This window comes from Silurus aristotelis (assembly GCF_946808225.1).
Source record: "Silurus aristotelis genome assembly, chromosome: 6".
In the NCBI taxonomy this organism is placed as follows: Eukaryota; Metazoa; Chordata; class Actinopteri; order Siluriformes; family Siluridae; genus Silurus; species Silurus aristotelis.
The window spans coordinates 21,568,672-21,584,535 of NC_139579.1; the positions used below are offsets into that span (position 1 = coordinate 21,568,672).

Genomic DNA, 15,864 nt, shown 5'->3' on the forward strand with positions numbered 1-15,864 from the left:
GCTCTGATTGGTACTTTTAATATGACCACGTGACACGGAGGCACGCTCGCCAACATGTTTATTATTGGATGCCATCGCAACAGCTCCCTTGCTAAAACAATAGCTGATTGAGTTTCACGTTTGAGTTGAGTTTTCAGGTAAGTCACATATACTTTGTGAGAGATCCTGATCCGTTTTGGTGATCGCAGAGTGTTCAAATCGGTCGGTACTTTATGTTCGTTTGCTAATGTTATTTTATTATGGTAGCAGGCTGGCTAACGTGAGCAACATCAGGGTAGTGAAATAACGGTGATTCAGGGAAAACGCGGAATAGTCACAAAAAGTCTGGATTTTTCTGTCAATCTGTATTTCAGAATCAGAAATTGGGCATAGTGCTATAATTGGTGCTTAATGGTTGATAAGTGTAATTAAAAGGTCATACCAGGTGATCACTCGGATGTAGGTGGATTAGTCAGATAACTAAGTAACTAACATGAGATCCACTTTGCCAGGCTTTTCTGAAGCAGCTTAAATAATCAGAACTCACTTCAGGCTGTTATCAGGCATCAGCTGTATCCTGCTTGACGGACACTCATGTAGAAAAGCTTTACAAATCCTAGTACTGCACACTGCCTGCATGCTTTAGGCCATATTTTCAGCTGTTTTGTATTTTAATTATTATTATAACTAGTATTGTTGTTGATAACAACTTCAAAACATACATAACAATGCCAGGGGTAAAAGAAAGAAACTAGAGATAACTAAAAAAAATACAAGACAGATGACACACTGACAGTCTTATGGGCTTTGGTGTTGCTGGAGGTAACTGGAGTATCCAGATAGTATTTGGATCCCAAATAAGACACGGAAAACCTTTTGAGCAGTAATTTGTTCATCTGTTACAGATCCCATTAATTCACCTGAATCTAGAGTGTTTGTTTTTCCACTCGATGGCACTGATATGATCAATTCCCTTCTCATTTTATTGTCTTTAAAAAAAAAATTATTTTATAATATTACAACTTGCTTGTGCACTGCATGTACAGTTACTGAAGTTTCCACCTCTATATACAATCATAATGTACAAAGAAACAGTATATTATATTTATTGCAACTTTTTTTAATCAGTGAATGTCACTGGGGAAAAAAAACAGTTCTCAGATTCCCAGTTCTCAGATTTATATCTTCTTCTATAAGCTTTGCTGTAACATGACAAACAGCCCTTTGCAATTAATAAAACTGTCTGTCTGTCCGTCCGTCCACCTACCTAACTACCCAATATTTTCTATACATCCTATATTCCTATAACCTATCTAATATTTCTACATCTATCTTTCCACCTACCTACTTATCTAATATTTTTCTTTGATCATTTTCAGATTTCTGAATATTTTGTACACATAATGAATTTGTCCCCGAACTTACGAGAATGCCAGCAGGTAAGCAAGCACTTTATACTTACATTTATAAATGAATGACACCCATATGTGCACAATGTTGTACATTAGGGCTGCACGATTTGGGGAAAATGTCATTAAACTGCGATTATTGTGGTCAATATTGCGATATGCGATCAGGATATAATAAATGGTATCATGAGTCCACTTGATTTGGTGACTTGGTTATCAAGGAAATTTTAGATTAGTGATAATGCTGAAATGTGTATTTTGTAAAACTATAAAGGTTTTCAAATTTGTATTTTATTTTTTTTACTAAATGAAGTAGAATTTGCATTAATGTAAACATACATACATACATATATATATATATATATATATATATATATATATATATACACACACACACACACACACACACACACACACACACACACACCGGGCAGAGCTGACGGTGTGTATGGGGGTGTGTGTGGGAAAGCGGAGGATGCCAGGTGAAGGTGCACCAATCCGCGAGTGTGCATGAGTTACTCGTTGGCGTCGAGGAAAGACGCTCCAGACCGCAGATGGATGTGTGTCTCGCCGTGAGTACGACAAAAGGAAAGTGAAAAATGAAAGAACATGCTGTCTGTTGAACCAGTCATCTTTTTTCCAACCTGAATCCAGTGAGATCTGTTACAGATGTGCCATAATGCCACGTGATGTAGCAACTTTAAAATCTTGCACAGTTCATCTTTCTGATCAGTGTTGATAATCATAAAGCTTAAATAACTGCTAGCGTTTTTTTCGACTACCAGTTCAGTGTCGGTCTGCTCGACATCCATCTTCACCTCGTCACCACACACGCCTCACGTTCACTGCCTAGACTGAGACTATCTGGTCCTTTTTTTTTTGTTAGCGGTGCTGAAAATCGGCAAATTGTTCTCTAAAAGTATGTCCTTATTTATTTCAATAAATCGCAACATTTCCGTCATAGAATCGCACAAGCTAACATCGCGATTGCGATACAATGAATCGTGCAGCACCATTGTTATATAGTGTATGTGCTGTCATTAGACATTAAAATTCCTGTTTTAACAGGTCAAAGTGATTTAAGAGCAAAGCCGAGGACACACTTTGATGAAGTGTTTAGGAAATATGCAAACCCTCCTTTACAGAAGAAAAAGCTCAAACAACAAGCTGAGAAGCTGCAGGAGAATGTGGAGGTATGAAATAAATTAGTTTGAAATGAAAGCAATTCCCAACTGACCATTATCATATATAGTATTATAATCATAAATAGGAAAATATTTGCGCATTTTTAAAATGATTTACCCCATTCCATTTTATTGCAGCTTCAGACCTTAAGGAAAAACTTTACTAAAGACACCGAGGAAGATGAGACTATTCTCCATAACACATATGACCCTGTTCAGGGCAGCCCCAGGTACACGAAGAACAGGCGCAGGGAGAACGAAGTGTTCAAGAAAGCCAACATCGGTAACGAGGGCGAAGAGATGCACACTGCACCTTCAGAAAAAAGGAAGAGCAAAAGAGCACTCCCTCCATCACCACTTGTTCAAGATGAAGATGAAAGTTCCAAGAACGCTCTGAGGTCTGAAGTAAAATATCCTGCTGAGGCTGATTTGGGACAGAAGAGAAAGGGTAAAAAAGGAAAGAATAGAAGAAGCGATGTTGCAAAAGAAGAGTCTGAAAGTGAAAATGATCTTCTTCAGGATTATCAGCAACAGATTACACAGGTAGAGAAAAAAGCCCTAAAGAAGCAAAAGAGTAAAACTCTGCTAGAAATAACTGTCTTAAACAATGAAGGTGAAAAAAAAAAAAAAAAGAAGAATCTGAGAGAAAGTAAAGGAGATGAAAGGTGAGAATTTTGCATACAATTATTATGCCAATTTAAATAATTGACATATTGGTACAGAGTTCAAATTTGGTATAAAGATGAATGGTATTTTTTTTACTTTTACAACAAATATAAACAATATTATTTGTTTTGCCTTTTTTATTTTTTTATTTGATAAGCTCTTATCTTTATTCTGTATTTAACACTTACACCTCTTCGATATTATAAGTGAACATCCATCGAAATGGCAAATGGAAGTAGCTGGTGGTAAAACTAAATCACAGGAAGACTCTCAAAATGATCTCCAAGAGGAGATAGCAGTCAAGCCTATAGGCAAAAAGAAGAAGAAAAGAAAACAAGGTTTGTAATGCTAATCGCTAATCATTCTGCAGTTCACCAGTTCAGAGTTCCTTTCATAGTGTTGACAATAATTGTGTTGGATTTGGCTCATCGTTGGCAGAAGTGACCGTGCAGGACAGTCAGTCAGAAGTGGATGCATCTCCTAGACATGCTTTTGATGACGGCCTGGTGCTGGGAGTTTACATTCACCGTACAGACCGACTCAAGACTGACCTGCTGGTGTCCCACCCCATGGTCAAAGTCCATGTTGTAGATGAAGTTACTGGACAGTATGTAAAGAAAGAGGACAGGTAGGTATTTGACAGCCTTCAATAAAAAGATAACGCTGCTGGAAAGGAAAATAAAAAAATGTTATTAGTTGTATATTCTGGCCTAAACTGTGAACCAGTTGCATAAATATACTGTATATTTATACTGTATACGCTGCCAGATTCTTACACTGATGTGTTTTTTTGTTTGTTTTTTTTAAATTCAATTTTCTCAGCCATCGCAGAGTGTCTTCCTTTTATGAGCAGGAGAATGTCGAGCATGTCCTTCCCATTATAACTCAGCCTTTCGACTTCAAAAAACAAAAGTCAACAGTTCCTGAGTGGGAGGAGCAGATCATCTTTAATGAACGCTTTAGTTATTTTCTTCAACAGAAAGATGAGGCTCCGAAAGTCATCCTTTTTTTTGAGGTGAGCCAGTATCCATCATCAGTCACGTTACACATCGCTAGTAAATGGACAAAATAAACATAAAACATTTTTTTTCCGTTTTAGATCATTGAATTTATAAGCATGGAAGAAGCAAGGGCAAACGTCTCTGCTGATCTGAATGAGCGAGGATTTCACAAAATTGCATGGGCTTTTTTGAAGGTACAGCAAACCGGCTACTTTAAATGGCTACAAAGTGCTTCAGGATATAATGGCTTGCACAAGTATTCAACCACACTTTAACCTATCCACATTTTGTTGCTTTTTGATTAAATGTCATAAACATTCACAAAATTGCTTCTCAGACAAACCGTTCTCATTACTTAGTTTTTGAATTTTAGGAATCGTACTTCTCTCGGCCAAACTGCCCTTGTATCATATTGTTTTCTTTTTTTAAATAACGGGTTAAATGCTGCTGCATGGATTGTTTCATGTTATGTTTTTTTAAACCCTGATGAGTATATTTTAAAAAATGTCCCATATTTGGTGATTCTGTTTATTATGCCTGAGGTCAAATGTCTGAAACAGTATTTCAGTAGCTTTCTTTCAAGATGTATTTTTTTTGAAAATTTACTTAATGTTTGAAGTATATTTTAAGGTTACTCCTGGCATGCAAATGATTAACAAGAACTACTTAGAATGAGATCATGTAACACTTTTCTTGCATTTACTTTGACTACATACTAATTATATATATATATATAATTATTATTATTATTTTTCTACTATTTTAATATTTAATATTATTATGTATTTTGTAGTGATTTATGATAACATCTCAAATAAATAATTTCCGTTTTAGGTAGTAACATGAAAAACATGGAAATATTCAAATGGAGTAAATGTTTATGCCATGCACTGTACAGTATAGTATGCATCTGTAATTACTAATATAGGCTTGGGTTGAACTTCTCAAATGTCTGTTAATGTATGTTTTTAGCTTGTTGGGACCAATGGTGTGCTAAACATTGACAGTAAACTGCGTCTTCAGCTGTACAGCCCTCCACTCAGAGCCAGGAAAAATCCAGAGACACTCGAGGTTTTTCAGTGGTGGTCAAAATACCCTTGGAACAGATATGCCTCAACCCTTTATGTCACGGTGAAAGGCCTCAAACTACCAGAACATGTGAGTGTTACCTACAGTAATAACCACAAAGTGGTCTTTTATCTTTGTATAAATCTTGTGTGGAGAAAATTGTAGTTGGTTTAAAAGAGGCAGATGTAGGGGAGGAATAGTATGGAGACAAATGGTCCTCTGTGGCGACCCCTAATGGGAGCAGCCAAAAGAAGAAGATAATAAGCAAAACAACTTTTTTTTTTTATTTATATTTTTCTTCCAGTAAATTGATTCTCGAAGAAAAAATGTACAAAAAACACAATCGTCTGATTAATCGATAAAAAGAACAGTTTTTGATTATAAAAATGCGCACTCTGACCAGTCTGTTTGTCACTAGGTGGACCCCAGTATACGCTCAATGATGGCTCTGCAGCAGGAGAGGGGCAGCACCTCTTACACTGACCTCCATACAGAACTCACTCAGAAAACCTTCACCCAGCTGTTGGAGAGCAAATCAGATGGCATAAAATGGAGCCGTCTGCCTGGACAGGTATCATCTAATAATGTGCAAGCTGTTTGTTTAGCAGGTTTTATGACTTGTGTCCACAGCTTAAAAAATAATAACATTTATCTTAACAGGTGTGTCGCATTCCTAACAAACTGATGCTGTCATTCCGTGGAGGTCAGATGGGCTGCATCGCTCTACGCTTCTCTCACGATGGCAGGGTTCTGGCTGCTGCTTGTGTAGACAGAGATGCTTTCCCTATCATGGGTAAATAGATGAGATTACTTGTCAAGTATGCTACTTTACTGGAAAATAATCCCTTTAGATGTTACAATTGTAATCTGTTGTTCAATAATATTATTTCAGATCGAGTGGTCATGAATTTTTTTGTCCCAATAATGATTTGCAGAATTTATATTAATTATAGGTGTTTTTTTATTTTTTTTGAAGTGTATGAGATCCCCTCAGGGAAAGTCCTAGCATCCTTTAATGGCCACCTCAGTATTGTATATGATCTCTGCTGGACCAGAGATGACCTGTCCCTGCTGTCAGCATCCTCTGATGGAACAGTCAGGTACATGCTTCGGTGACTTTATTTGGAAAATGAATTAAGATCTGCACCTTTATGATATTTGTTTCATTTAAACCCATTTTTTTTGTCAGAGTATGGGACATAGAAAGACTCCAAGGACTCGCCAAAAAGATCCTCCCCCACCCATCGTTTGTATACTCTGCCCAGCATCACCCTCAAGCCCCGAGCCTGGTGATAACAGGGGGCTATGATGGTCTGCTCAGAGTGTGGAATTTAGACAATAATGATGTAAATGGACAACTCCTGCAAGAGTTTGAAGGACACAAGACTTTTATCAATGCCCTGTGTTTTGACAATGAAGGTACAGCTTGCCTCTGGAGTGTATTTAAGCCACTCGTATGTATCATAAAAAGTAACTGTAACAGAATGGTTATTCTGACACAGGAAGTAGAGTGTTTTCTGCTGACAATTCTGGGCTAATTATCGCATGGAGTACTAAAATAGAGGATGGGTCATGGCATGATGGAGTGCGTCTGTGGAAAATCGAGAAAGTAAAGACTACAATCATTAACATGAATGTAATACTAACAGTGTTAATACTTTTACAGCAGTAATTAATTAGTACGTGTCATTAAATATTTCCCATAGGAAATAAAGGAAATTGATCTGAATGGAATTCCGATCAACTCACTAGAGGTGCACCCAAATGGGAGACGTCTTCTAATCCATGCCAAAGACAGCGTTTTGAGAGTGATGGACTTGAGAATGTAATTGGACTTATTTATGCATGCAATTCAATGCATTATTGTGGACCATGAAATACAAACATGTTTTATCTTTCTCAAACTTAAACCTTTATGAATGGAATAACTAAAGTTACACAGTGTTATAGGAAGGTGTTGAGTCATCAGAACCATTTTGCTTTGTCATAGATTTTGCAGCTCTGTATTGATGTGATGAACATCTTTCTTCCAAAGTATAGTCTTTAAATTGGTGTTTCAATCATGGTTACGTGAAGCTCACAGCATTTGATATACTCAATTTCCTAATTCCTTTAAACCATTTGTGCTCTGTGGATTAGCATGGTCAAGGCAATATTTTTCATCAGGATAGAAATTAGAATTTGTCACCTGTCTATATATGTACCTTCTAAACAAGTTAGTGTTATAGGTAAGACATGTGTTAGTCAAATTTGACTTTTTTTTTTCTCTTGTATTTTATTACAGCTTTGCTATAAAGAAATATATAGGTGCAACAAATTACAGGGAGAGGATCAACAGCACCTTTACCCCATGTGGAAACTTCATTTTCTCAGGCAGTGAGGATGGACTTGCCTATGTGTGGAATGCTGAGACCGGTACTCAATTCAATTCATTTTTATTTGTATAGCGCTTTTAACAATGAACATTGTCTCAAAGCAGCTTTACACAGATAATGTGATGATGAAAATTTATGAGTGTAAGTTTGTCCCTGATGATCGATGGCAACTGTGGCAAGGAAAAACTCCCAGAGATGGCATAAGAAAGAAACCTTGAGAGGAACCAGACTCAAGAGGGAACCCATCCTCATCTGGGTTGCACCGAATGTCCATTTATTGCAGATATACGATTTTGCAGGGTGCAGTGTTGCTGATCAGAAGCAAACTGTAGTCCTGAGTCAGTGTAGCAGACTGTTGACATTAACTACAGTCCAAATCCATCCTCAAAGCTCCTGTTCTTACTCCGGAATTTTATGGAACCACCCAAGGTGTTGATAAGAAACCATCCCCAGCTGCACAGAATGGCCTTCAATCAAAGAGAACACTACCCAGAGGCAGGCCTGGATGAAGTGGGAAGATCCGCGGAGGGAAGAGGGGCAGGAAAAGTGGTCACTGGAACCTCAGGAGCATGTTTAACGAGAGAAGGGGGGTGGGGGTTACGGTACTCGCCTCTCATCAGCAAATCACTATATGAGTCCTTTGATCAAGCCAATATGATTTCCTTAATAAAGCTGTAAAGCTGAAATTAAATATTGGGAGCTTTATTTTATACTATAGTTATTTAACTATAAGTTAAGTTATTTTCTTTCAAGAATAGCCCATATATTGTATTTGAAGGAGTCTAAAGTGGCTGCAAGTTTTTATTTTAGCCAGGCTGAAAATTTTTTTGAACATGAGCTTTATGCTTACCTGGAATAAAAGCCTGCAGCCTTCATAGTCCTTCAGGGATAAGACTGTGCTTTGTTTGCTTTTGCAAATGCTGTCAGTGAAGGCCTGTGTGTGCTCTCTAATCAAATGCAGGTGATCAAGTTGCTGTCTACTCAGAGCTGTGCTACTCCGCTGCTCTCCGTGGAGTGACTTTCCATCCCCATGAACATTTGGTGGCTTTCTGTGCCTTTGGGCAAAATCAGCCAATTCAGTTATATTTGTATGATCGAAAAGGTGAGTTTATATATCTGAATGTACTCGCTTGAAGAAAAATGGCTTTATATAATTCAAACTATGGCATTTTCTTCTTGTATTATTGTATTAATTGGGTGTCAAACGTCTGCAAAATCTCCTTTTTTGTCATTAGTTACGCAGATTGAGCTGGAGAGTATGAGGGTGCTGAACAGGTCTGATAGTGCTGTCAGTAAAACGCAGAGGAATCAGACCGAGCTCCTTGCATTCCAGGATTCTTCAGCCACAGGAATGGACCGATTTGCCAGTGCTGCTCGCATGTCCCTTAAGATGCAGCGAGTTAAACAGAAATTAGACTCTGTTCTGGTGAGAAAAATTTAAGGTTCACATATGCAGTAGTAATGTAAAATATTTTAGAATGCATACCTAGTCTTTTCAGCTAAAGTGTTTTAATTAAAACTACCTTTTTTTGCACTGCAAGGAAAATGTTTATTTTTGTTGTTTTAGGAGCCACATCGCAATACCTCTTGCATGGAATACCTCTATGGTAATATTTCTGCTGTTGTACAGGATCAGCTGAATAAAACCATAAAAGATTTTGCATTATGATTGAATCAAATTTTAATTAACACATTGCTTTTCTTTCAACTGAAGGAAGCATGTCTCAGCTGGGGAGAGGTTTATCCCAAGAGGCAAGTGATCTAGATATATTTGTATGAAAAAATATGGATAACAAGAGTCCGATATTAATTAAGCTTTAAATGGTAATGTAACTAGTAGGTGTGGCCACAAACAGTAGAAGTTTTAATGAGCCTGATTTGACTACCAATTTCTCAGTCGAATCTTGGCAGAGGTGTTATGAAATGAGAATCATGTCATTGATCATGGGGGAGATTAATATCTGAGGTTACACAGAACTACCGTTTTTTCCCCAATAAGTTAATATACAAACTATTATGATAATGTTTTAAATTAAAATAAATATTTTAACAAATCCAATTGAGCAAATCCAGCCACTTATGTGACAGATGTTTCTATACATTTTTTTCTATATTTGTGTATGTTCTGTTCTGTACATCATGGCTTTAAAATGTTAAGAGGAATCGTTTCATGACTACCTCATGTCGTCGTCAACCAGTACAACACAACCCACAAAGACACACACAAACATGATTCGATTATCAGTTGACTGTAAGACAATACTTGACAATTCTGATTCGACTATGTAAATCCTTAGTCAATGACCCCCCTAATAACTCGTCTAATTGTGTTTCAGGGTTCTTCCTTCCCTGCTCCATCTCTGCTTTCTCCTCACTCCAATCTACAGCTGTCCAACTCACTTGGGGCTCAACTAATACCCCAAGCAACACTCAGCTCGCAAACATGTACACAAAGCTCTCAATGATAAACTATAAGCTTTAACAAACAGTGCTCTCATGGTAGCTCATATATAGACATGTTCAATAAATGTTTGTTTGTGTGCTCATGAAAGTAGCTTCTTTTTTAAGAATGTTTTTCTCCCCACACAGTTGGCTCCACTGCTTTCGGTCATCCCATTAGAAGAATACCATCCTTAAAGCAAAGGGTGAGGAAAAACGTTTCTTAGTTTGATGAATTTATTAGACAAAATAAAATGTCATTTGTCTGAATTAAAGAAATGTAGCTTTAGATTATTAACAGCAGATTCTCTATTTCCCCAGAGTCTACCGGATTCTGAATGTCCTTTACATGTCGAGACTGATATGGAACGAGTGCAGCAAACGGTACACAGTCGTGTCATGCTCTGATTGTGATGTCTTTATACAGTTCTGTTCTATTTACACTTCTCTTTAGACTCAACAAATACATTTAGCCGAGCAAGACCGTAATTATTTAGCTCAAAGCTTGAGCCCCCATCTATTGTGTTCCAGGTCTTGACCCTGTATGACTACAAGGCCAGTCGCTCCGATGAGCTGACGTTACGACGCGGTGATGTGATCCATGTGCTGCACAAAGATAATGAAAACTGGTGGTTTGGATGCTTAGCCAGTGGATACATGGGCTACTTCCCAGCTGCCTATGTGGCTGATGAAAGTGTGTAGAAAATGTATGGTAAAAGATGAGCATCAGATATAGTTCTTGTAGGATTGTTATAACGTGTTATTTTCCTCCCACACAGAAGGGTTTGATGAAGAACTCTCACGGGCTATAGAAGCACAACCTGGACCCTTAGAGCAAATAAATGAAGTATTTAACAGAGCCACCAAGGTAATCTAGATTAAATCATCATGTGATCTCACACAGTCATGTCATTTGTTGTCATCATGTCAAATATATTGGATTTTAATGTTATTTATTCTGTTGTCTCTACTTCTTTGCTTCTCTGTGCTCATTACAGCAAATACTTCTGGACTAAATTTAGTGTATGCTGTGCTCTAAAAAGATTATTCACACAATTAACAAAAATAAGATTTGCCAGAAAAGAAAACAAACATTGTTTTGGATTTGGCACTGATTTCTTGTCTGTATGTGCCAATCTACTGCAGTTATCTGCAGCTGTTAGTGCTTCTGGGGAGCTGAAGATCATTTCAGAGCAGGAGACTGATGCTGAGGCACCTTCTGTCAAGTATGGCTTCCTACAAACTCATACATTATTTTCCTGAGCAGTCTCTTATAATGAGTCTTAACATTTTGAATAGGTTAAAGATTAAGTGCTTTAATTTATTTAAAAACGTGCTATTGCATTTTTTTTACTCACAGAGCTTTGTCTTATTTATTAGCTTGTTGTCTAATGTGCATTTCTAGCAGTTGATAAGACACTAAATAGAATCATAGAGTGACTTGTTTTTGTTATTATTTTTTATTTTTTTAAGAACTAAAAAGAAGAAGAAAAAAGTGAAGAACAGTGAGCTTCATTATGATCTTCCACCAGACACATCAGGAGATCCTGACACTGCTTCACAATCTACTAGAAAAAAGAGACCTCTTCCAAGATTAGGACAAACCAACAGTGCTTTCAAATCGGATGTTGCAAATTAAAAGCTGAAGCTTATACTTAGGAGAAAGAAAAAACCTATGCATATCGAAGTCACCAGTATATATTTGATATCTTGCAATCAAGCCTTCTATTTGAATGTATTTTGTAATTTTATGTTTAATTTTAATAACCAAAACTGAGTGTTTTGTCCTTTTTTTTTTTTTTTTTTTTTAAGAGTTCAAGTATGTGCTACAATACAACTTGACTGTAAAAATGTGTATATATATATATATATATATATATATATATATATATATATATATATATATATATATATATATATATATATATATACAGTGAGGAAAATAAGTATTTGAACACCCTGCTATTTTGCAAGTTCTCCCACTTAGAAATCATGGAGGGGTCTGAAATTGTCATCGTAGGTGCATGTCCACTGTGAGAGACATAATCTAAAAAAAAAAATCCAGAAATCACAATGTATGATTTTTTTTTAACTATTTATTTGTATGATACAGCTGCAAATAAGTATTTGAACACCTGAGAAAGTCAATGTTAATATTTGGTACAGTAGCCTTTGTTTACAATTACAGAGGTCAAACGTTCCTGTAGTTTTTTTTACCAGGTTTGCACACACCTCCACACAGATCTTCTCTAGATCAGTCAGGTTTCTGGCATAAATCACAATATATGATTTTTAAACTATTTATTTGTATGATACAGCTGCAAATAAGTATTTGAACACCTGTCTATCAGCTAGAATTCTGACCCTCAAAGACCTGTTAGTCTGCCTTTAAAATGTCCACCTCCACTACATTTATTATCCTAAATTAGATGCACCTGTTTGAGGTCGTTAGCTGCATAAAGACACCTGTCCACCCCATACAATCAGTAAGAATCCAACTACTAACATGGCCTAGACTAAAGAGCTGTCCAAAGACACTAGAGACAAAATTGTACACCTCCACAAGGCTGGAAAGGGCTACGGGGAAATTGCCAAGCAGCTTGGTGAAAAAAGGTCCACTGTTGGAGCAATCATTAGAAAATGGAAGAAGCTAAACATGACTGTCAATCTGCCTCGGACTGGGGCTCCATGCAAGATCTCACCTCGTGGGGTCTCAATGATTCTAAGGAAGGTGAGAAATCAGCCCAGAACTACACGGGAGGAGCTGGTCAATGACCTGAAAAGAGCTGGGACCACCATTTCCAAGGTTACTGTTGGTAATACACTAAGACATCATGGTTTGAAATCATGCATGGCACGGAAGGATCCCCTGCTTAAACCAGCACATGTCCAGGCACGTCTTAAGTTTGCCAATGACCATTTGGATGATCCAGAGGAGTCATGGGAGAAAGTCATGTGGTCAGATGAGACCAAAATAGAACTTTTGGGTCATAATTCCACTAAACGTGTTTGGAGGAAGAAGAATGATGAGTACCATCCCAAGAACACCATCCCTACTGTGAAGCATGGGGGTGGTAGCATCATGCTTTGGGGGTGTTTTTCTGCACATGGGACAGGGCGACTGCACTGTATTAAGGAGAGGATGACCGGGGCCATGTATTGCAAGATTTTGGGGAACAACCTCCTTCCCTCAGTTAGAGCATTGAAGATGGGTCGAGGCTGGGTCTTCCAACATGACAATGACCTGAAGCACACAGCCAGGATAACCAAGGAGTGGCTCTGTAAGAAGCATATCAAGGTTCTGGCATGGCCTAGCCAGTCTCCAGACCAAACCCCAATAGAGAATCTTTGGAGGGAGCTCAAACTCCGTGTTTCTCAGTGACAGGCCAGAAACCTGACTGATCTAGAGAAGATCTGTGTAGAGGAGTGGGCCAAAATCCCTCCTGCAGTGTGTGCAAACCTGGTAAAAAAACTACAGGAAACGTTTGACCTCTGTAATTGCAAACAAACAAATATTAACATTGACTTTCTCAGGTGTTCAAATACTTATTTGCAGCTGTATCATACAAATAAATAGTAAAAAAATCATACATTGTGATTTCTGGATTTTTTTTTTTTTAGATTATGTCTCTCACAGTGGACATGCACCTACGATGACAATTTCAGACCCCTGCATGATTTTTAAGTGGGAGAACTTGCAAAATAGCAGGGTGTTCAAATACTTATTTTCCTCACTGTATATATATATATATATACAGTGAGGAAAATAAGTATTTGAACACCCTGCTATTTTGCAAGTTCTCCTACTTAGAAATCATGGATGGGTCTGAAATTGTCATCGTAGGTGCATGTCCACTGTGAGAGACATAATCTAAAAAAAAAAATCCAGAAATCACAATATATGATTTTTAAACTATTTATTTGTATGATACAGCTGCAAAAAAGTATTTGAACACCTGTCTATCAGCTAGAATTCTGACCCTCAAAGACCTGTTAGTCTGCCTTTAAAATGTCCACCCCCACTACATTTATTATCCTAAATTAGATGCACCTGTTTGAGGTCGTTAGCTGCATAAAGACACCTGTCCACCCCATACAATCAGTAAGAATCCAACTACTAACATGGCCAAGACCAAAGAGCTGTCCAAAGACACTAAAGACAGAATTGTACACCTCCACAAGGCTGGAAAGGGCTACGGGGAAATTGCCAAGCAGCTTGGTGAAAAAAGGTCCACTGTTGGAGCAATCATTCGAAAATGGAAGAAGCTAAACATGACTGTCAATCTCCCTCGGACTGGGGCTCCATGCAAGATCTCACCTCGTGGGGTCTCAATGATCCTAAGGAAGGTGAGAAATCAGCCCAGAACTACATGGGAGGAGCTGATCAATGACCTGAAAAGAGCTGGGACCACCGTTTCCAAGGTTACTGTTGGTAATACACTAAGACGTCATGGTTTGAAATCATGCATGGCAAGGAAGGTTCCCCTGCTTAAACCAGCACATGTCCAGGCACGTCTTAAGTTTGCCAATGACCATTTGGATGATCCAGAGGAGTCATGAGAGAAAGTCATGTGGTCAGATAAGACCAAAATATAACTTTTGGGTCATAATTTCACTAAACGTGTTTGGAGGAAGAAGAATGATGAGTACCATCCCAAGAACACCATCCCTACTGTGAAGCATGGGGGTGGTAGCATCATGCTTTGGGGGTGTTTTTCTGCACATGGGACAGGGCGACTGCACTGTATTAAGGAGAGGATGACCGGGGCCATGTATTGCGAGATTTTGAGGAACAACCTCCTTCCCTCAGTTAGAGCATTGAAGATGGGTCGAGGCTAGGTCTTCCAACATGACAATGACCCGAAGCACACAGCCAGGATAACCAAGGAGTGGCTCTGTAAGAAGCATCTCAAGGTTCTGGCGTGGCCTAGCCAGTCTCCAGACCTAAACCCAATAGAGAATCTTTGGAGGGAGCTCAAACTCCTTGTTTCTTAGCGACAGGCCAGAAACCTGACTGATCTAGAGAAGATCTGTGTGGAGGAGTGGGCCAAAATCCCTCCTGCAGTGTGTGCAAACCTGGTGAAAAACTACAGGAAACGTTTGACCTCTGTAATTGCAAACAAAGGCTGCTGTACCAAATATTAACATTGACTTTCTCAGGTGTTCAAATACTTATTTGCAGCTGTATCATACAAATAAATAGTTAAAAAATCATACATTTTGATTTCTGGATTTTTTTTTTTAGATTATGTCTCTCACAGTGGACATGCACCTACGATGACAATTTCAGACCCCTCCATGATTTCTAAGTGGGAGAACTTGCAAAATAGCAGGGTGTTCAAATACTTATTTTCCTCACTGTATATATATATATATATATATATATATATATATATATATATATATATATATATATATATATATATATATATATATATATACACACACACACACACACACACACAAAAATAAGCAGCCAAATGTAAAAAAAAAAATAATAATAAAATGTTTAAAGTAGGTTACATAAATTAGACATATTTATACATTTGTACCCCATTTTTTCATAATTGTGTATTATGTACATTTAGGAGAATCTCAGGAGGATTTGCTCATTGTTTCAATTCTTTAATGCCATACTTACAAATTCATTGCTTTAGCAGTTGGACTGCAACCTGCTTTAACACCTAATTAAACTACCAAGCACATTTGGGTTGATCACTGGCAGTGTGATGCAATTTGCATT

General features: G+C 37.7%; 1 protein-coding gene across 1 annotated transcript; it reads left to right on the top strand.

Annotated features, from left to right (window-relative positions):
- Positions 1–11,974, top strand: ahi1 (Abelson helper integration site 1). The gene is made up of 27 exons (XM_083545359.1): positions 1–137; positions 1,359–1,418; positions 2,457–2,581; positions 2,711–3,237; positions 3,446–3,576; positions 3,677–3,866; positions 4,061–4,253; positions 4,338–4,433; positions 5,212–5,397; positions 5,726–5,878; positions 5,968–6,100; positions 6,284–6,407; positions 6,497–6,726; positions 6,810–6,916; positions 7,014–7,132; positions 7,592–7,722; positions 8,644–8,784; positions 8,918–9,108; positions 9,250–9,289; positions 9,397–9,434; positions 10,019–10,127; positions 10,272–10,327; positions 10,443–10,505; positions 10,653–10,815; positions 10,901–10,989; positions 11,268–11,347; positions 11,595–11,974. Exons 2-27 carry the CDS (start codon positions 1,409–1,411, stop codon positions 11,758–11,760), a joined length of 3,591 nt encoding a protein of 1,196 aa, XP_083401485.1. The 5' UTR covers positions 1–137; positions 1,359–1,408; the 3' UTR covers positions 11,761–11,974.
- The last annotated feature ends 3,890 nt before the right edge of the window (positions 11,975–15,864 follow it).

Excerpts from the sequence above, each read along its gene's own strand:
- ahi1 (XM_083545359.1), top strand. Across the intron at positions 10,128-10,271 it reads AACACTCAGCTCGCAAACAT|TTGGCTCCACTGCTTTCGGT; the intron begins GTACACAAAGCT and ends CTCCCCACACAG. Across the intron at positions 11,348-11,594 it reads GCTGAGGCACCTTCTGTCAA|AACTAAAAAGAAGAAGAAAA; the intron begins GTATGGCTTCCT and ends TATTTTTTTAAG.